This window comes from Solea solea, chromosome 13 (assembly GCF_958295425.1).
Source record: "Solea solea chromosome 13, fSolSol10.1, whole genome shotgun sequence".
Lineage (NCBI taxonomy): Eukaryota > Metazoa > Chordata > Actinopteri > Pleuronectiformes > Soleidae > Solea > Solea solea.
In genome coordinates this window covers 6,084,552-6,106,401 of record NC_081146.1, presented here as the reverse complement: position 1 = coordinate 6,106,401, position 21,850 = coordinate 6,084,552, and the positions used below count along the sequence as shown (strand labels likewise).

The 21,850-nt window shown below is 44.1% G+C and overlaps 1 protein-coding gene across 2 annotated transcripts; it reads right to left on the bottom strand.

Annotated features, from left to right (window-relative positions):
* Window positions 1-1,178: 1,178 nt before the first annotated feature.
* atp1a3b (ATPase Na+/K+ transporting subunit alpha 3b) lies at window positions 1,179-21,428 on the bottom strand. Of its 2 annotated transcripts, none has more exons than XM_058648172.1 (23): window positions 21,291-21,428; window positions 21,065-21,158; window positions 11,232-11,348; window positions 10,681-10,740; window positions 10,280-10,483; window positions 9,905-10,018; window positions 8,830-8,964; window positions 8,614-8,731; window positions 8,160-8,428; window positions 7,856-8,054; window positions 7,501-7,745; window positions 7,212-7,404; window positions 6,174-6,349; window positions 5,918-6,054; window positions 5,681-5,831; window positions 4,986-5,154; window positions 4,632-4,786; window positions 4,390-4,513; window positions 3,979-4,124; window positions 3,649-3,779; window positions 3,381-3,482; window positions 3,182-3,273; window positions 1,179-2,754 (listed from the first exon to the last, which is right to left on the bottom strand). In XM_058648172.1, the coding sequence occupies exons 2-23, from the start codon at window positions 21,068-21,070 to the stop codon at window positions 2,726-2,728; spliced, it is 3,072 nt and encodes a 1,023-aa protein (XP_058504155.1). In that variant the 5' UTR covers window positions 21,071-21,158; window positions 21,291-21,428; the 3' UTR covers window positions 1,179-2,725. The 2 variants fall into 2 exon arrangements, with proteins under 2 accessions (XP_058504155.1, XP_058504156.1); XM_058648173.1 differs by having other exon boundaries at window positions 11,232-11,309.
* Window positions 21,429-21,850: the final 422 nt, after the last annotated feature.

Here is a 21,850-nt window from a genome sequence, read left to right as displayed (position 1 = left end):
ACCCCCATGACCTGTGGTCTGTGACAGCACAGCGAGAGCACCCCATGCTCAGGTTGCTATGGCAATGACCTTGGAGGGCCCAATTCACACACACACACACGCACTCACTCGCTTACACACTGCGGCAAAGGCAAGCGATCGATATTCTATTATACGGAGGGTGGCGAGAGGCGAGAGAGGAGAGTCGCACTGCAGTGAGCTCACTGCAGAGACACAGGGGAAATTAGAGAGAGGGTGAGGGTGTGAGTGTGTTGGTCAGTGAGTGACAGAAAGTGGGAGTGTATGTGTGTTGGTGTGTGTGTATGTATGAGCAGGAGACGCTACATTTGTCATTGGACAGCGGTAGACTAGTGCCAGAAAGTTTTTGTGCCTCTAACTCAAAGGGACACGTCCTAAATATTCACTGGCTGTAACACAGTGTCCTGTAACAGTACCAGTACCTCTCTCGCACACTGTAGAGCAGTATGTTGTGTATGATTTATTTGACTCGGGCACTAGAGGGGCAATAAAAGGTTCATTTAAAATGAATTAGCCTTGTGGCACAGAGATGTAGCATGATTGCCGTCTGTTCCCTTAGGATAAGAGATTCTTATTATCCTGTTTGCAGAAAGCCATTTTAGAAATAGCAGCTTTTACTAATAACAAAATGTTCCCTTTTTTGTGTGCTTATTATTTTAATAGTGCTAGTGAATAGAGAATGATTCAGTCTGTGAGACTCTGCTGACAGAAAAGGCCTCACACGTTTACAAAGGAATTTTGGTGCATTTCCTTGGGCTCCTGCCAAATCCTTTTCCTCTGGCAGTTAAATGCAGTGTGCAGGTTGACATGCATAATTAACTCATAACACTAGGTGGCATCACACCATCAGGTTTCTATTTTGTAACTAGAGCCTAGATTTTTGTCAGAAATGTTGCATAACTTACACAGTAAAAAAGTGTAATTTTACATACTGTGAGATAAACAATGAGACTGATACTCAGAACTCAGAATATTAATGTATGTGGAAAAACCTTTCCCTGTTAGAGTGGGGAGGGTAATTCTAAACACATGTGTTGTACTTGCAGGCCTCTGAATATATATATGCATTATATTGTATTATAAGGAAAGAATAGGATGAGAGTAAATATTGTGCTTCATAAGACAAAAACAGTGACAGAAAGGCACAAACACAGTCTACGTTGTATTAAATGTTCTAAATGTTTTATTGGTGTTGGTTTCATTTATTTGACACACATGTTCTACTAGTTGTGGTTTTTTTTTTTTCTCTTGAATTGCAACTTTCAGCCATCTGAAGTTAAACCCAGCATGAGATTGCTGGCCCTTCACTGGTCTCCATCACACATACATGCACGCAGCTGGGTCACACAGAGAAGTACACCAAGACATGGAGTCAACCGGACCTGGATTTGATCTAAGAATAGGCCCCAGACACATGGACGCATCATCCACCCCTCACCACAGCACAACACGCTGCACCACATCATACCGACACACCTGCAGTGATAGGAACCTGACATCCTTAAAAACACAACCTGAATCCTTGCTCTGCTCTGAGATAGTTGAGACAGTCTCCTGGAAAACCAGCAAAAATAACTGAAACCAAACAAAATACTAATCGAGAGACACGCACACATCTCTCATTGTTTCCAATCTCGCCAACATCTTTAATGTCTTTCTTGAGCTGTTTTTCAACATGTTTTTTTACTGTTTCATTTAAATTCAATATAGAATTGTATAGATTTCCTAGAGCACACAGAAAAAAAAATTTGAGTTGCATTTACCAACTTGGGTGTACTGTAATAGTTATTAACAAGAACAATGGTTCACACAGTGCACACAGAGACAAATGGGGCAGGAGGGAGGGGAGGGGAGGGGAGGGGTGTGAGAGACAGAGGGGGGGGGAGAGAGGAGGGACAGGACCCCCATGGGATGTGCTTAGTTAGGCCTAAATGAGGAAAAGCAGCTCTCACAAACCCACCCTCCTGTTTTAGAAATAAAAAAAACAAGTAAAACCAGTGACACCCACCCCCCCCACCCCACATATTAAAAAAACAAAAACAACACTGTGGCCATTGAGAACGGAAAAGAAGGAAAATGGACGCTGTGAGAACAAGAGGGAGATGACCACTCCACTGGTCCTCCACAGAGAGGAAACCACGGCAAGAGGTGGCAGTTGAAGTGGTGTCGGCGGCGGGATCTCACTGTGTCATCTTTATATGCGTGTGTGTGCGTGTTTGTGTGTGTGTGTGTGATTAGAGGACAAGCAAAGGGTTGGCAAGGAGGGATAAGATAGTGGAACAAAGGTACAGAGAAAGAGGGGAGAGGGAGAAGAAGGGAAGAACAGGGGGAGGAAGGAGCAGGATGGCCCTTTTTGCAGAGCATAGACACTCCATTTGTATCCTTAGCTCATTCAGATCTACTTACACAATATGCAGCTGCCGTTTGGTAGATATATTGGTTTATGTACACAGCTGTGAGAGAACACATGCAAAGAGTATCATAGGAGTTGGGAGAATGGGGGAGGGGGGGCGGGTCAGTGTACAAAGTTGTAAAGGTGCTTTTGCTGCTTTTTAATCTTTGGGGCAGTTGAGATGAAAATTGCTTCAAAGCGATTTTTGTCTTTAAGGGGGCAGGACATCCGGAGGCGTGTCTTGCCAGGGACGAAGTGATGGGAGGGAGAAATAAGAGGAAGGTGAAGGGAGTTTGAGCCAAGTTGCTCCATCGATCAATAGTATGTCTCCCTTTCCACCCAACCTGGAGTGAAACAAGAGGAACACATTATATTGTATTTGATTATTTTATGGACACATTGTTAGCATTTATGTAGTCAATTTGAGCACAGCAGCCATGTTGACAGGTCATAGTAAAGTAACAGGTGTAAATGATCCAACAAATGATAGCCCAGTTCCATTTAGCTCGCTGTTTTGTACGTTTGTACACTTTCACACTACATGAAGAAAACAGAGATATATATCTATATACAGTATATCTATATACAGTATATATATCTATATATATATCTATATATATATAGATATATATATACCTATATGACCTGAAACGTTGTTGTCACCATGAGCTGGTGAGTTTACCACACCTGACCCAGAAACGTCTAGCAAATGCCCCCCCTCATATAACAGCAGGCTTCAGTTAAATGCCTTATGAGAGAAACAACACTCACCTCCAGGGTTTCGACGGATGAGCAGTTTTCGGATTTCATCATAAACAAAAATGAGGAAACTATAGGGGAATGCACAGAACCACCAGGAAGGTCTGCGGACGAGACGAGAGAACCAGGTTAATTTTAAAAGCAACAAACACTGAACATCTTTCGTATCAGAGTGAAAGCGTGTTGTGATGGAAATGAGAACGGTGGTTACTTTAGAGGGTACATCCTGAGTGCCACATCCATGCCTGGACAATAGGACAGGAAGGCAGCCAAAGCTGTCTCTTCAAACAGGCCAAAGATCAAGATTTTGTTCCTGGACAGAAAACACAACAAATATGTAAGAAGAGAGAAGAGAGATGCCCTCCTACTGCCTGTCTTGGTTTACTAACTTCAAATACATGCATTTCATTGTACTTCATTAAAACTGTGTGTCTGTCAAAAGATAAGACACATGAAAGTATAGCAGTTGCTGGACTCACCTCATGCCTTGCTGGAACACAGAGTTACGTCTGGTCTTGCAGACGATGACATCAGCCCACTGCACGACTACAATACTGACAAAGAAGGCTGTGTGGCACGTGAACTCCACAATCTTCCTCTGCTCATATGTCTGAGGATGGAAAAGGACAGAAACACCGTGAGGTAAAGTTACAAAACATTAGAAAACATTTAAATTCAATAAGTGTAATGACTTATCACAACCTGTTTCAACCATTGTCCGTATCTTTGTAACATGCTAAAGTTGTCATTTCCACAAGGAAAATGAAAAGGTACTTATTAAACGTAGCAATGTCTTGAGATACACTTACCCACTGTTGTCCATAACTGTCTTCCAGGTCGTTGAGTGAGCGGTCGTCCCAATTTAGCCGAATGCCTATTAGTCCAGAGGGCAGGAAACCATTTTCAGCCAAGATGACAAAGTAAGCGAAGAAGCCTCCTAGAGCCTGGATCATACCTGAAGAAAATCATACACAGAGAAAGATTAAGTCACAGATTTCTACGTTTTTCTGACTTCCTTATCTGGTTTTACCAAAACACAGACAGGCCCAACGGTAATCCAGCTCTTGTGAACAGAAATGGACAGAAATAGAAGGGATCAAGTAGAGTAGTGTAGAGTAGTTTCAACACAAAATGACTTTCAGGCAACCAAGATCAAACTCCAATCCAGATCAAAGACATTTCACAGCCTGGATCAACAGTTGCATCTTCAATTCACCTACCAATTTGTCCATAGGCGATGCTGATAAGCCTTTCATTCACCAACTTGTCTCTGAATGGGTTCCTGGGCTGACGCTTCATGATGTCACTCTCAGCTGCTTCATAAGCCAAGGAGATGGCTGGAACCTAAGAGACGAGGGACACGCGAGCGTTTAGTGTCCTCTCTTTAAGAGCTGGACACGCTGGTTGTGAGCGTACAGATGTATCTTTGACATTAAACAGTGAGTGTTTGGTTAGTGCTCACCATGTCAGTTCCCAGGTCAATACACAGGATAGTGATGGTTCCCAGTGGCAGGGGAATGTTGGCGATGATGAACAAGAGGAAGGGTGTGATTTCTGGGATGTTGCTGGTGAGTGTGTAGGCGATGGACTTTTTAAGGTTATCAAAGATCAAGCGGCCTAAAGAGAGAGAGAGAGATGCAGAAAGGTTCCATCACATATTACTGTAAGTACTTCCACTCAACCCCAAACCTTTAGTCTTGTGCTATGATTTTGTGTCACACATTTTAGTGAATAAAAGAGAAAACGCCATCCCCCTCTTTCTACACATTTTCATTAAATGCTCAGTCGTTCAGTGTTGTACTTTGCATCATCTCACCTTCTTCCACTCCTGTGACAATAGACGCAAAGTTATCATCTAATAAGATCATGTCTGCAGCCTGTTTGGACACGTCTGAGCCAGAGATTCCCATGGCAACGCCAATGTCGGCCTTTTTCAGAGCAGGAGAGTCATTCACACCGTCACCTGTCACAGCCACAATGGCACCCTGGGAGAGACAAAACAAAAAGATGCTTTGTAATTGTTTTTATTATTAGAATCTCTGCATGAGGCTGACATTAACACTCTTTTATTAATATAACAATAATAATACAAAATACCATTATATAAATTAGTTTAATACTATTGATTCCAGTGTCCGTTTTTTGGTTGTTTTTTGTGTGAATTTGAATAAGTTATGTATCATTTAAAATGAAGCTGCCACATTTAAAGGATGAAAACTGATGATTAACAAATATATTATTTAAGTATGAATCAGTATTTGTATCAGAGAAAGGCAAAACCATTGGCAGTGTCAAAAGCAACATAGAAATCTCACAGTGAAATGTTCTTTGTGTGTCACACAGGGAATATTCATTCAAAAGGTAACTAGCGCCATCTGCTGTTCTCAAAGTATATTGTACTTTTGGTTATTTTTTGTGTAATAATATGAAACAGCCAGTTTGATAAGGTACAATGAAATATCTTATCTTTTATTGGATATAATTATTATCATAATATGAAATAGTTCCAACCTGTCTCTGACAACCCTCTACAATGATGAGTTTTTGTTGTGGGGAGGTTCTGGCAAACACGATCTCGGTGTGATTCCTCAGGATGTCATCCATCTGATCCTGCGACAGCTCTTTCAGGTCGGTGCCGTGGATCACACACGCCTTGGCGTCCCTGAACACATACACATTCAAAGTGTCATGTAGGACTTTTACAGGTGTTCATTTGACTGCATGTGTGTTTCTATAAACACGCCATACCTGGGGTTGACCTGGCTGACAGGTATATTGAGACGAGCTGCAATGTCCTCCACTGTTTCATTGCCTTCTGAGATGATGCCCACTCCCTTAGCGATGGCCTTGGCTGTGATTGGATGATCTCCAGTGACCATGATGACCTATATAACAACAAGAGCAACAACGATGACGCTTCTTTATGTTATTTCCAAGGCATTTTCAAAAAGTGCCGGCTTTTCAAATGACCACGAGAAATAACGAGATGGTAAATCAGGCTCACCTTGATACCAGCAGATCGACATTTGCCGACAGCATCAGGCACAGCAGCACGGGGAGGGTCGATCATGGACATGAGGCCCACGAAGCAAAGGTTATCTGTCTGGAAGTTGACATCATCTGTGTCAAAGGCAAAACCCTTGGGGTACTGGTCTTCTGGAAGCATCACGTGGCAGAAACCTGTGAGGAGCAGAAATATGATGTGATTTAACATTTCATTGAGATGCGTCTGAATTACTTACAATAGCACTTATGTAAGAAAGTGCCTTTGCAATAATCCTTTGCAAAACAAACAACGTTAATGTAGAATTTACACTATGAGTGACTACATTAACAGAGCGTCAAAACAAAGTGTCAAGAGTCATTTACAGGGACTGGGTTGGATTCAACAGAATTATTTCCAGCCTTTAACTCAGGATTTATGTTTATAAAATACAAATAACATGCATAAAATGTAGATGTGATTCATTTGTCAAAAAGACATCTCTTGGTTATGGCTGATCTACAATAATATTACAAAAAATTACAGCAAAATAGCAAGAAATCTTATATTATACACACATTTGTGAAATTAGGTTGTGGTACTTTGTTATCTTTAAAAGGTGAGTCCCTGGATGAAAGGTTTGGGAAACACAGCATTTTACTGTTGATAGTTAATTGTTAATTGTTGATTTAAATGTTAAAAAAATAGAGACCAATATATATATTTCTTTATTTATTAATGAATTGTGTCTTTGTCAATTTTTTTCTAACCGTTACCTGTATAGAGAAGTACTCAAACATGCCACTAGATGGCACAAAGAGCCAGAAGAACCTACATTGAACACCAGAGATGCAGGAACTGCAGACAAAAATATTGCAGCTGAGCTTATGCCAACATGAGATATAGAGATACGTATAGCAGTTCATTGTAACTACATAATATCCCAAGTCTGTTCTAAAAACCCTCTAAACCTCAGGTTTTGGCCATTCTTATCTTCTATCTGGCTCTCTTCCTCTCCTGACCTTGAACATCCATCGTTACCACTCTGCCCTTTCTTACCCAGCACTCTCTCTCCCAGTCCTCCAAGCTCCATGTAGGCGTTCTGGAAAGATTCCTTCAACTCTTCATCCATAGGCTGCTCCTTGCCCTGCAGCAGGATGGTAGTGCAGCGGTCGAGGATCCTCTCAGGAGCTCCCTTCATCACCAGCAGGTAGCGGTTGTCATTGAGATCCTCTGTCTCGTGCACTGACAGCTAAAAGAAGGGCCAAAAATCAAAGTTGAGATCTGACATCCAAGACTTTAAGACGGCACTGTTTTTGTTTTCGTGCGTACACAGCTATTTTCTTACTTGGTATTTGTTGGTGGAGTTAAAGGGGATCTCAGCCACCTTCTTGTTCCTATCTCTCATCGCCCTGACTGAGCCACAGGACAGCTCGATACACTTGAGCAGAGCCGACTCTGAGGCATCGCCGGCAACGTCGCGCTTCAGGATGGTGATGGAGTCTTGTCCCGCTTTGAACTGAGCGCGGTTACACAGAGCGGCAACACGTGCCAGAGACTGCCAAGTCACTGACGACTTGTCAAATGAGGCACCTGGACAACGGACACACAAGTGGGCACAAATTATTTATCCTTTTTAAAGCAGACCCAGTATTTCAGACACTATGAGTGCACGCGTGTTCTCGCTCCTCTCCATTACTAACCAGACTGGTCCTCAGTGGTGTCAGCCTCGTGGATCTGGTTGTCAAACCACATGTGGGCCACAGTCATCCTGTTCTGGGTCAGAGTTCCGGTCTTGTCAGAACAGATAGTGGAGGTGGAACCCAGGGTTTCCACAGCTTCCAAGTTCTTCACCAGGCAGTTCTTCTTAGCCATACGTTTGGCAGTCAGGGTCAGACACACCTGCAGACAAAGACAGGATGTTAAGACCGTTACTGTTGAGCGACAGTGAGTAAAACACAGATACCACATCATTTATGATAATTATCTATTCAGTGGTCCACTTACAGTGACGGTGGCCAGCAGCCCTTCAGGCACGTTTGCCACAATGATGCCGATGAGGAAGATGACAGCCTCGAGCCAGCTGTAACCTAGGACGAGGGCCAGGACGAAAAAGGTGACACCCAGGAAGACGGCCACACCTGTGATGATGTGGATGAAGTGCTCGATCTCCTTGGCGATGGGGGTTTTGCCGGTCTCCAGGCCAGAGGTCAGCGTAGCGATGCGACCCATGACTGTGCGGTCTCCAGTGCAGATAACGATGCCACGTGCTGTGCCTGGTTTATGATGATAAATATGTTAGTTAGTACAGTTTATATCCGTGTTTTGTGGGGAAAAACTATTAATAATGTTTCTATACCAAGAGCAATGTATGTGTCGGCTTGTTTGGGGAACAAAAACCAACCACTGGCACACAAGGTAATGACAAAAAAAGGTAATGCTATTGCCATGGTGACAATACCTTCCACACAGTTGGTGGAGAAGAAAGCAACGTTTCGGGTCTCCAAGGGGTTGTCATGGGTACAGTCAGGTGACCTGCTCTGAGGTTCTGACTCGCCGGTCAGGGAGGAGTTATCCACCTATTCACACAGAGAAAGAATAAAACATGAAGAATGTGTGTGTGTATGAGAGTGAGAGGAGAGAGAGAGAGAGAGAGAGAGAGAGAGAGAGTATATACCTTGCAGCCATGAGCAGATACCACCCTGATGTCAGCAGGAATCCTGTCTCCACCTTTCACTTCGATCAGATCTCCACCCACCACCTCTTCAGCGTTGATCTGTACCTTTTCACCCTCTCGGATCACCAATGCTTGCTGCAGGGAAGACATCAGTGATTGTCAAAGACATGGTTCTCAGTCAGAGCCTGACCACACGTCTTGACATTTGACTGCTAACTATGTATCTGCCTGACACTGAGCAGCGCACAGGGAGCAATGAGGGTTGTGTAGCTTGCTCTGCAGGCCAACCTTTCCACTTGGTGATGGGTATCAAATGTGACACATTTACATAATAGCAAATGTGTGTAAAATGTGGTGGTGTATAATTGGCTCTTTGCACTGCGGCCATTTTGGCAGGAAAATCATTGGTGATACTGATTGTTATGGGAATTATGTACCTCATGTAATACATGAAGACAAATGTTCAATGCAACCATTTGATGTGACCTGAGACCATTGACTCTTTGTATTGTTAATGTAACTGTTTGATGCGATTTATGACCAGTGACCATTTGTATTGTTTTAGGAACTGTTTGATGTGACTTAGGGTCAGCGACTTAGGGCAAGGAGATAACAGACCCACAGAGGCGGGGGTCTGCACCTTATGGCAGGGTGATAGCTGACCCATTGAGACAGATAAATACCTTGTGTTTCCTCGAAGACGGGGAGTCTTCACTTTGTAACTGGCCTGTGTGTGTTGCTTTGTCAATGCTCCTCTTGTACAAGATTAAACCCTTGTTTGGACACTGAGCTGACTCCGATCTCCTTCCTATGGATCTCAATTCTTTTGACACTGATCACATTAACGACGGCTCTGTTCACTTTATGTACTGTAAGTCAGGACAGTATGACTGTGAGCGAGTGAGTATGCACCTAAAACCCTGTGCACTTATAGAGTTTAAATAAAAATAATGAATAAACTAAATATTAAATACTTTCTTGCTGTTGTGCACAATGGTACATTAGTTGATCATTTCTGAAGAAAAATGTTTGCTTCTCCTGACGTCTTTTTCACAAACACAAACACATATTGTACCTGAGGCACCATGTTCTTGAAAGACTCCATGATTTTGGAGCTCTTAGCCTCTTGGAAGTATGAGAAGCAGCCAGTGATGACGACGACAGCTGTGAGCACGATACCCAGGTACAACTGGAAAGAGAGTAAAAGAGGGAGACACAGAGAGACGTGTTTGAGAGAGAGCAAATGAGTTCAAATATATTTGGAGGCAATGGGTGCAGTGTGTGTGTGTGACAGTCAAATCACTTCTCCGAGGTGTTAATTATGTCTCTGTGTCGTGGTGTGGTGGATGTGTTAATGAGGTGTGGAAGTGCCAGATGTGAATATGTTCTTCGGGAATCCGTGTGACTAAATCTGTGGGACTCTGTGTGTGTGCGTGTGAGGGACGCTCACGTTGTCTCCTGCAGGGTCGTCCTCAGTGGCTGCCTGGATGGCGTAGGCCAGGAAACAGAGGATGGCGCCTAACCACAGCAGGATGGAGAATCCACCAAACAGCTGGCGACAGAACTTGACCCACTCTGGTGTGGTGGGAGGAGGGGTGAGAGCATTGGGACCATCCCTCAGCAGGAACTCTGCTGCCTTGGCGTTGGTCAGTCCCTGGAGAGGACGGAGAAATTCAAACCTACTATGTCTTTGTCCACTTTACATGATAGAAACCACACATTGAATCATCGTCTATTTCATTGTCAAACCTGAAATATATCATTGAAGGTACGCCCATGCCACCTAGTGGACAACTGGAAGAACAGCTCCACACCACAGATTTACAGTACACGCTTAAACCATCGACTCACCTGCACAATATCAGTCTGGAATTTCCGGCATACTTCCTCTATAGACATCTTATGTTCCGTCTGAAAAAAGTAAACACATGAATAATCAGTGATCTGCATATTTCAGAATGTTTAAACATTGTTTTGCATGCAGGACAAACGTGAGGAAAGTCCAGACTAAAAAAACAGCTTTGAGGTTTGAAGTCTTTTAAAAATATCTATAGAAAATGATTAGAAATTGAGTCCATGCATGCGCTTCACCTGGAAGACAAGAGTATCAGGGCAGCCAGGTGTGGCGACCCTGCTGTCTGTTTCTTGTGCTGAGATGTGGAATCAAGATGATGACTTCTTGACAACAGGTCAAGCCTCTTACCAGCAACAAAGACATTCATTCTGCCTGTATTTCCCTTCTCTCCAACAAATATGTCAGTTGAATTTTATAGAACAAATCCATGTTCTTTTCTCACACTATTTTACGAGAATGGATTAAAAATGGCTTCAAATCCAATGATCATACCGACATTATACCAACATTCAGTTATATTCAGGGATAAAGGAAGGTTTTTACTTACAATGGGCACTTCCTTCTTCAGGTCATCCATGTCCTTGGTCGCCCCCTTCTTCTTCTTGGGGGATCGTTTATCTTTGTCCTGTGTGGTGGCAACGCGGTAACTGTCTGATCGGCCATACTACAGACACACACACATGTTTTATACATGCCTCGGACTAGGTTAGCTATAGAGAGTGCTCTTTGCCCCTCTGCAAGTAGTCTTAGCTGTTCCGTGGGCTTGTACACTGACACTGTACGGACCTTTTTGCCAGCAGCCATCCTGACATGTTTTAGCACAATGTTCAGTTCATGTAAGTCAGGACAGTGTGACAGCAAACCAAACACTGTCAAAATGGAGAAGCTAAATGGAACTGGGCCATCATTCGTTTGATGTCTTTATACGCCCTCTTTGTTGAGAGAGAACAGCATTATAACTAAATACTGAACTGTACCGTGAGTATAGTGACACTGCATCCCTGTGAAGTGGCCTTGTGAAGTCGCCTGCATTTAGTCAATAATGTCAATTCTTCAGTGTTTATGAGGAAGACGTGAGATGAAATAAAAACCTATGATTAAAAGAATCACTGTGACAGGAAAAGGAAACTTCATTAGCCTGGTAGAACATGTGTTTTTGCTCGAGTTAACGACTGCACCTGCAGACTGATCGGACACATCTGTCTGATTTAATCATTCTTGCTCTGATGTCCAACAACAGCCTGACAGACACAACAGAACATGATCAAACGCAAATGGTTTAAGCTGTAGTTTTAAACTGATTGGTTCCTGCTCCCTTTCATTCTTTTTTTTTGTTTTAATCTGGCAGCAAACATTAAAGAAAGAGAGAGGCAGAGCAGACAAACGGAGTTTATAGACTCATCAAAGACTTTCTGATTGGATTTGAATGTTTCTGTTTTGCCGCCATTAGACCAGAAACATCAGAAACACTTTGATGCCCAGATTACTAAAAATTACCTCACACACACACACACACACACCTCCTGTTTTACTGCTCCTTACTTCAACAATCCTTTCAGAAATGTTCTTATGTTTTATTAATAACCACAACCTTCTCCACTGCTGCACGTTATAGTTGTTCTTCTCTGACAGTAACTACAGTCCTGACCACTGAACTACATCAATACCAATGTCCCTCATCAGAGGTCAAAGGTGACATGAAGAGGTAGGAATCTCTCTCTGGAGATCTGAGTGGGTGTCTCCAGTCCAGCCCTTTATTGACACAGCAGAGTCATCAAAGAAACTGCCCTTGGTTGCAAATGACTGGAGGCGAGGGGGTTGCATCCATGACAGAGTAGCAGAATCCTGCTGACATGGAGGTCACACTCAAAAGTCATAAATTCACCTCAGATCAGACATAAATGTCAATAACTGTCAATGTAATAATCAATGACGGGAAATATCTGTTGTAAGAGATTTGAGTGCAAAGGGTAAAAATGGAATCTGGAGGTGTTCTTAATAGAGAGGAGGTTGTGTGATGATTATTTACTTCTGTCCAAGTTTCCCTCTTTCCTTTGAGCAGTGCCACCATGAGGAGACATGAAGTAGTGTTGAGGGAAACTGGCAGGGACTACTTTGTCTCTCTATGCTTTGTCTCTCTATGCTGCTGTCCTTACAAATCTGTCCATTCTGAAAGTGGAGTCCCTCCTCTTCTGTTTCAACCCTTTGGAATTAAGAGTTTCTTGACTTTGTTTGAACTGTATGCTGGAAATCACTGAGACACAGTCAGACAAATGTCAGTATATTTGCAAAAGTATCAAGGAGAAAGTCTGAACCTATGAGGACTGACACACACACCCAAACCACGCACACGCCCGCAGTGTGGCGAGATTCTACTGACAAAGATCAACGTTCCACCACATTTGCCACTTGAAGAGTGCAGCTCTTGTGTGAAGCTATTGTGAAATCATGTCTTTACGTATTTAATGTGCACATGGTAACAAAAACCAGTCGTTCTAGTCTTTCATAAAAACTCTTGATGAAGCAACATGTGGATACGATCTGTGGCGTGCCATCAGGACCTAATCAGGGTTTGGTCCTCGAATAGAAAGAAAACAAAGTGTTCTTTCTCCAGACATTTCAGAACAGTGTTACAACAAACTGTTTTCATTGATTATATAAATCCCAGCCTTCATGTGCTTGCAGCAGGTTTTTGGCCCAGAAAGGTGGGTTGACGACCAGTCAGTAATGTCTGTCATTTCCATGGGCACGCCTCTGTTTACAAAGGCCGGGGCTTGTTGGGAACGGCATTTTTCAAATGTGTGCTCTCGTCTTTAAGTCACTGCACTCCACTGGTGACAACTCCCACTCACACGGCTGCTCAGACACCACTTCTGAACGCTAAATCAAACAATAAAACAATTAGTTGGGCTGCATTGGGGCAGAGAGTCGTATGTCAGTGGGAGGGAGTGGTCTGCAAATGCACACACGAGTACACACAAGCAGACACTCACTCACGCACACACACTGTTCTGCAACAAAAGAGCAGGTGAGCAAAGCCGCTGAAGCAAGACCAGGCAGGCCTGGTGTGACAGAGATGTACTGACGACTGATGCAGTGGAAAAGTACTGCTGCTCACCCCTCTGAGACAAAGCCTTCACATGTGTGTTTGTCTATGTGCGTGATGCACACGTTTATACAACACAGACATGAATGCATTACATTATATGCATTTATGTTCTCCACTGGAGATCACGTGAACAATCCGTGTCTCTATGTCTCCATTTTAGAGATCAACGGAGTTTGACGTTGAAGTTCTGGATTTATCTTTTCTAATACCAATGATCTAAACGATGACGGACAGGTGACGGGTGTGTTAGTGTGGATTCAGAGATGTAAAACTGCACGGTGTACAAAAGGGGCTGTGTCAACTCAGCAGCACACCTGCACTTCTCAGCATACAGTGTGTTTGTTTAAATATGAACACATATATGTACACACGCACGCACGCACACACACAGTTCACTCTCTTTCTGTCACACACACACACACACACACACACACATATATAGCGGTTGTGAGGCGTGGCAAAGAAAAACAATATGTGTTGAAAAGTAAAAGACACAGAGAAATGCATGTGGTAAGGAGTGGATGATGGACGGGTGGTATTGAGTGCGTAGAAAGGGAGTTAGGTATCAGTGGGATGTGAGAAGCAGGGGCAGTTAAAGAGGGAGAGGCAGGAAAAGAAAGGGAATGAGAGTAACTACGTGAAAGAGACTGAGCGCGAGGGAAAGAGAGCTGTCACTCTTCTCTTACGCATCTAATTAGATATTGATGAGCAGTCTTTGTCTGCTGGCTCTGTGTCTGCGTTTGACCTGCATTGACCCCACTCTAATAGATTGCACAACCTCACTAATGCCATGTGTGTCATTTGTCACTTTAAGAATGCTAAGAGATTATACTCTCACTGCAGGTTTGTGTCTTTCAGATGATGGATATTTGCAGATAGGAGCGAGCAGCTATCAGGGTCACGTGGAGAGTTAAGAGGTTGCCGATTTATCATATGCGTGCGTTTACACTGCGATGAGTGTGTTAGCTTTGCAGGTGTGAGTTTGTGTGTGCGTGTGTGTGTGTGTGTGTGTGCTTGCCACTCAATCATTAATGACAGAAGGGACAGCTAACCAAACCTCTCAGTTTCCCCCTCTTCACACACAGCTACCTAAAACACTTTATTTACGGTGCACTATTTAGCAATTAAAAGCAGTTTAAAAACACCTCAATGGCGGTTTATGACGTGTTATCCTGTAGTTGTTATCAGATACACAGTGCATCAGAGAAGTCTGGGTTATAAGCAGATAATGAATGATGTGAAAACAGCTATATAGTATGCATAAAATATGCTTATAACTGTTAAATAGGGCAACTCTGAGTACAGTGTCACCATGGTCTTCTCACTTTGTTGAAGTCACTGCGCAACAAAGGTTAAACAAGTCTGAAATCTAGACCTACACGTATATAATAACTGCAGTCATCGCCATTTTGTGCACATACACTACATACAACAGAGTCATTTGTGATGCAGACAACAGTGGAGTGAGCTCTGTGTCCAGCTGTCTCACACAGTTCTGCATAATGTAACGAGTCCCCACTGTCCTGAGGGAGGAAACAGAGACCTTTGGCTGGAATTACAGACGCACAAGCAGCACAGAGGCAAACAGACATATCTCACATCATTAGGAAATAGAAAAGTCACACAAAGCCTCTGTGGATCGCTAAGAGTTATCACTCACACCCAGTCAAATATTAGCTTATTAAAATGTGCTTTCAATATAAATTCACTAACAAAGAACCTGTGCTTTAGATTTGATCTTCATTTATTCTGCCTGCCCGCTCTGGTTAACCAAACTGAACCTTGCATTTTGTCCTCGTGTGAACAACTCTGATGACTGAGTGTGTTTGGAGGGCAACCACTGTAACCATGGTGACCAGTACAGCCATCAGCATGGTGAGAAAGCTCATCTGTGGCCTCGTACTCCCAGGATCCCCTGATGTGATCTGTGACAAGAAATAATTGATGCATGTGTAACTGGACGCTGTATTTAGTGCTGTATAATATAATCAGGCGAGTGACTCAAGAAATGAGTGTGGTTTTTCTGTGCGTGTGTGTGTGTGTGTGTGTGTGAGCGGAGGTGACTCATTGTGTCGGCTACAGTGAATGTGCAGCGGCCGCATGCACTGTGGCAGAGCGACTGAGGGAGATGTAAAGAGAATGAGAGGTAGAGCTTAAAACTTAGACTGATTTATGTTTAACAAGTTCATTATAAGTCCCATAATGACTTCTTGTGAACCATAATACGACATAGATGTAATTTATTATGACCAAATGGAATCAAGAGAAACTACTCTGTCCTACATTCATGTGCCAAACTAAGCTGCATGTTGAAAAAAGGAGTGGCAAGTGAGAGGACTAACGTGGTGGGCATGTTCTCAGCAACGGGCCAAGGCTTGCCCACGGTCAACAGGTTTGACTGAGAATGGGTTTGCAGCCTTATTTTCTTCCTCGTGGGATGGAAAGAGGGAATCACTGTTGTTCTCTCTAGTGTGCTCTTGTGTGTGGCACACATGAGTCATATGAGGAAGTGTCACGGAGCAACTGCAGCCATGTTCCAGCTTTTGTTCCTACGTTATCAGGCCCCGACCATCACAGTTCGGTAAAGCCTGCACAGGCGTATCCACATCCTCTTTTGCACAGAGCAGCCACATTAGGGGATCACATCAGCTTCCCTCCACTGAGCATGTGACGTCCACATCATGGCCTTATTCTGTGTGCTTTCTGTCATATACTGTATATATATGTGTGTGTGTGTGTGTGTGTGGATGTAAATTATATGTATATAATTATATATAATTATATTAAATTATATTTACTGTGGTGTCAGTGGGGAACACCACCTGAATGAATTATCCAGAGGATGCAACTATGATGTATTTATTCAAAGGAATAATTCAAAATGTTGTGCTTTAAATGTCTGTAACATCTGTGGAGATGCAGGAGTGTGTGTGCTGTGTGTATTTGTGTTGCTGTTGTGTTGTTGTGTGTGTGTGACCTTGCAAGGTCACAGGACCATCTGCTGTTTCTTGCAGCAGGGGGGCAGAGGCAGAGCTCCAGGTCCCCATAGGGCACCCAGGCTGGGGGACCAGAGAACATGGCTGTTGGGATTAGCTAGTCTGATTACTACACTGGATAAACCCACTCTGATCATCCCTCACTTTGTCTCTCTCTCTCTCTCTCTACTGTTCACGCAATACAAGCAAAATTACTCATTTAGTTACTTCAAAATAAAAATATAATCTTGATTAAGTGCAAAATACATTAGTGAAAGGTCTTTTGGTTTAGTTGCCTTGGATCAAACAATGACCCTTGTCATTGTTTGAACAGTAAATAACATGGCATCCCTTACGACTCCTCTTCAGGCAGCTGGTCACACAATGAGGTGCACATGTGCACACACACACACACACACACACACACACACACACACAGTTGTTTTGTTCCACCGAGGGCAACCGTTGCAACTATTATACCATTATTAATTGATGACTAAATTAATCTGTGACTATATTTGATAATCACTTAATTAGCTTGAGTGTTTTTTTTGTTCAATAAAATAAAAAAGAACTAGTTCATCTTTTTTTTAAAAATATGAATATGTTCTAGTTTATTTGCTCGTTTGCTGACAGTAAACTGAAACTATTTGAACAGTTCAACTGATGACATAAACTATCATTAGCTGTGGGCTTACCATTCCTTAATCAGAAATAAGGTTACTTTTAATATAACTTTAGGAATGTTTTACTTATACCTGAATGACAGGATTTAATGGTAATGATATATAAATGAATTGCAGCACAAACTGTTCTTCTTTCACAATTGTTTGACTACTGTTAGTGGCAAACTGGTGTATTACAGCGATGTGGAAACACATGCTCACATAGTTACAGTCTCACACACGTCACAAACACACACACACACACATCTCCAGGACAACGTTGTGAATAAGTCATGTTGTTGTATTCAGGCAACCTCACCCCTCTGAATCGTTCTCAATATGAAACCTAGTAAGACATTATTGCTGGAAAACTGTTAGTCTTATCAATCACAGTAAGACAGAAGTGACCTTTACATTTTATTAGCATCACACTAGCTGCTTCTGAGCTCAGGCCTTTTCCCGTTAGTCTCACTCTAGTGAAGAGAGAAGCTGCCTGCAGGCTTTTTTGCTGGGGCACTAGAACGTGTGGACTATGTCCTTCAGAGACTCTCACTAATGACATTGTCCTCATTACAGTGGCTATCTATTGATTAGAATCCCTCAAAGAGCTTGATGAAGACAATGGATTGGTATTTCGAAAGGGTCGCCGTATTGACCTTAATTGACCCCTACACGCCACAGAGCCACATCGTCACAGCTGGCTGTGGAAAGACTTTGCTTTTCTACTGCTTCCTGCACAGTGGGGTGGGGGACAGAACAGTCGTGGTAACATCACGCAGCAGGTGCAGTGGGGAGGGATGTACAGCACTCTGCACCAAAGAGAGGGCTGGGCCTCTGCAGAGGCCACACACACACACATACATCTCCTGAACTACCTTTCACTAACTCCTTCACTTCCTCTGCGCACACACATGCCTCACCAGTGCCAACATTAAAGAACACGCTGTTCTAGAAACCTTTATACCAGGGCACCAGGTAATTAGTACGTCTAATCGAAGTCTTAATGTGAACACAAGTTTCAATTCAGCCGTGCTGCTTTCAAAGCAGCTCAGCCATTGTCCTCATCACCTGTCTCCATGACCTCAAAGCCTCCATGCTACTACTACTCAATCCTCCACCTCTAGCAGCACTGACACCACATCCCTCCATCTTCTCCACCATTCATCAAAATCACCTTCTGCTCAACATCCTATGACGACTGCGGTCCACCCAACCTCATCCCTTCTCTCTCTAACCCTGACCTCCTGCTAACCAATCCCACAGAGCGCAGCATGAGGAAACAGGAGCCATGGTAATGTGAGCCTCGGGTCATTATCCTGTAACAGGATATGCAGCCGTGGCTGCCCTCCCCCTCTATACACCTCCTCCATCTCTTTAAATCCCTCTCCTCTCTCTCTCTGTACACCTGCAGGCTAGTCCCTACACATACATACATTCATTCACTATCTGCCCGTCCTGTCTCTTTCTCTTTCAGCCTTAGCACATTCCTTTCTGTCCGTGTCATGTGTCAGAAGGTGACAATGTCCACGCATGTGTTCACACCTTTATCAACATCTTTCTCCTCTGCAGACACATCAGGATCAACTACATGGCCAAAAAAAATGCTGCAATGCAGATCATTTAGAACAAATGTGTCTGTTTGTCAGTGAAAACATTTCCTTTGAGATGCTCGTTTATTTTTAGTCTCTCTTTTCTCTCTTTGCATCACTGCTGTCCCCTTAAATCGGTCTTTTCTACGTGGCACCGCCTTTCAGCCTATCACAGCTCTTTATTGGGAATTTCCACACCAGAGGCCCCGCCCCCGGTTTGACGCAGAAGTCACGTGACAGCGGTGCCCATTGCGGCCTTGGTGAAGGACAGGCGGCTATGCAATGGCACATTGCGCCAGTGCGTAATTCTGACAGAGTGATTAGGGAGTGCAGTGGCCAGCGACGCGTAATGATGAGGTAGCCACATCCATCCATGCATCCATCCATCCATCCATCTATCCACCCATCCATCACTTCATTCTCCTCCTCCCTCCTCAGGGTCACCTCAGAGCGCGCGGAGGGAGAGGCAAGGAAACACCTTCATATTCTTTTTAATAAGCTACAGCCAGTCTCTGGAGAGCTGAGCTATCTTCCGATATGACTCACCACTTCGAATCAGTGTCTTTTCCTCACACTGTGAAACCAAACTTCCACACAGCAGCCGCACATACGTAAGCACTTTTTTTTCGCAACCCAATCCGCTTTGACGCAGTGCCCACTAATGCTGATACCGGGCTGATATCGTGCCACGGACACGGAGCAGATCACATCTGGAGCGCCTCTCCCGGCACATCCGCTGCTGTCACAGAGAGCTGCTGATGCCTCTCAGCAGCACCGCTCGGTCCTCTCTCTCTCTCTCTCTCTCTCTCTGCAGCGTCATGATGCCACCGCATTATTAAACAGACACATAGAAAGAGAGCTTGTACAGTAAAACTCCTGTGCTGCAGGATGATGGTGATGGGGCAAAAATTGCGCAATTGCCCACACTGGCGTCTGCACTTCTGCGTTTTCGAGTGGCGCTGTTTCCTCCCCTCATGCCTGCACTGATGAATTTACATAAGGCTCATACGTGTATCTCAATAACTCAGACACATCCGCGCATTTTAACGCTTTAAACGCGCGCACAGGAGATGACGTCTCAATAAAGACATGGATAACCCTCTAAATACACGCAATATTGATTTAATCCATAGTGAATTTGTGCTCACTGTTTGGCGATTACCGAGTGCCCGTCTGTTACGTCACAAATTAAAGGGGGGAAATAAGCTGGTGGTGAGGCGCTTATTCTCGGTAACCGCATTATGACGCATGGGTCAGTGAGGGTGATGAGGATGAGGATGAGAATCCTCGGCTGAAGAGAGAGGACGCGAAGATGGAAGACAGCAGCATCTTCAGCGGAGGGGAGGAGAGGAGAGGAGAGGAGAGGAGAGGAGAGATGATCCTGATGCAAAGGGATCGCGTGAAGGAGGTCACAGTACAGTGTCCTTTCATTACAGAAAAAGGCGTCTATATATTGGAAGAATTCCTTCAAATATTAGAAAATTCACAGTTAAAGCACAGGTTGTGATGGGAGAGCACCCCCTCCTCCCTCACTATCCCACACGCGATCTCTCTGTGAGAATAAACCGATTAGGCCCAACACAGCTGACAAGGTTACAGTCAAAGTACGGCCTATCTGAGCCTTTTTAATGCACACAACCCACAGTGACGACCTTTAAACCTGCACAGACCCGCTTTACATCGACACTCTCACATCCCTTTTCATTCTTATTTCACCGGAAGACTTTTTTTTAGGTTACATCAGAGCAAGATACGTCATGAGCTAATAATGAGTTCTTCAAAATTCAATGTTACAACCAGGCTGAAGTCAAGTCACAGAGCCGCAGCGTTTAACTACCGGTTCCCCAGTTTGTCGCAGTCTAACAACATAGTTCCGCATCAGAGTCAATGTCACTCAGACAAAGCACGTTTACATGGAGGGGAACAAAAACGACGTGCGGTGGTGAGACACACGTTTATCAGGCTGTCACTTCTCAGGCCACTTCTCCAGGTGAGCGTCACAGCGCAGTGATAACAAAGTTGCAGTGGTCAGTCAGTCTTACCCCCATGTTGGCGCAGTCACTCTTCTCCTCTCAGGTGATGCACGGCTTGAGAGGTGTCAGCCCCTCACGGTGAATTCTAATAAAATGCCTTTGCCTTGGAAAACAAAAAACAGGATATGCTCAGTATGTAAAATGAGGGCGGCTGCTGAAATACAAATAAACGTCATAGACAAGGTCTACACAGATAGAATACGTTTGTGGGGCTGGAATAAATCGTGTCTCAAACCTTGCAAAAGGTGAGGCTACAGTCTCTGACGTCTCTCAGATGAAATGCTGTGGTCTCAAGCGGAGCATCACGCGGGGACGCGCTTTCCTTCCGTTGCTCTCTGATAGTTGCGGTGAAAGACCAGACGCACTCACGAGCCGCACTGATACCTTCTCACAACCTGGTCTTCCTCCGCGGATCCGCTGCCTAATGCCGCGTCACTCCCTCTGCTCCTCCGCCGCAGCAAGAAGCGCCCACCGCCGAAACAGCGCCCGCCCACCGCTCACACCGTCAGCCAATGACAGCCGTGAGCGTCCCATCATTGATGTGACCGCCGGCCAACGGCGTTGCTCTCCTTCGTCGCGCGGACCAATAGCAGAGCAGCTCTGCTCCTCCTGCTTTACTGCAGATTTCCGAGGCTCGCAGCCAAGCAGCGTCGCGAGTCTCTAGGCTGAAATTGTTGTATAAATGGACGCACAAGGTTAGACTCTTAGCTGTCGTGGTTGTGTTTGTTCACCGTGTCGTGTGTTCATGTGACGTGGGAGAGTGGATACGTGTGCGCCGTTGCATGTGATAAGCAC

Bases quoted from the DNA above. Each gene is read 5' to 3' on its own strand.
- atp1a3b (XM_058648172.1), bottom strand. The intron at 5,155-5,680 runs GTTGGAACTATT...TGTCTCTCCCAG, and splicing joins TAGAGGGTTGTCAGAGACAG to GGTGCCATTGTGGCTGTGAC. The intron at 4,514-4,631 runs GTGAGCACTAAC...CTCGTCTCTTAG, and splicing joins TTGACCTGGGAACTGACATG to GTTCCAGCCATCTCCTTGGC.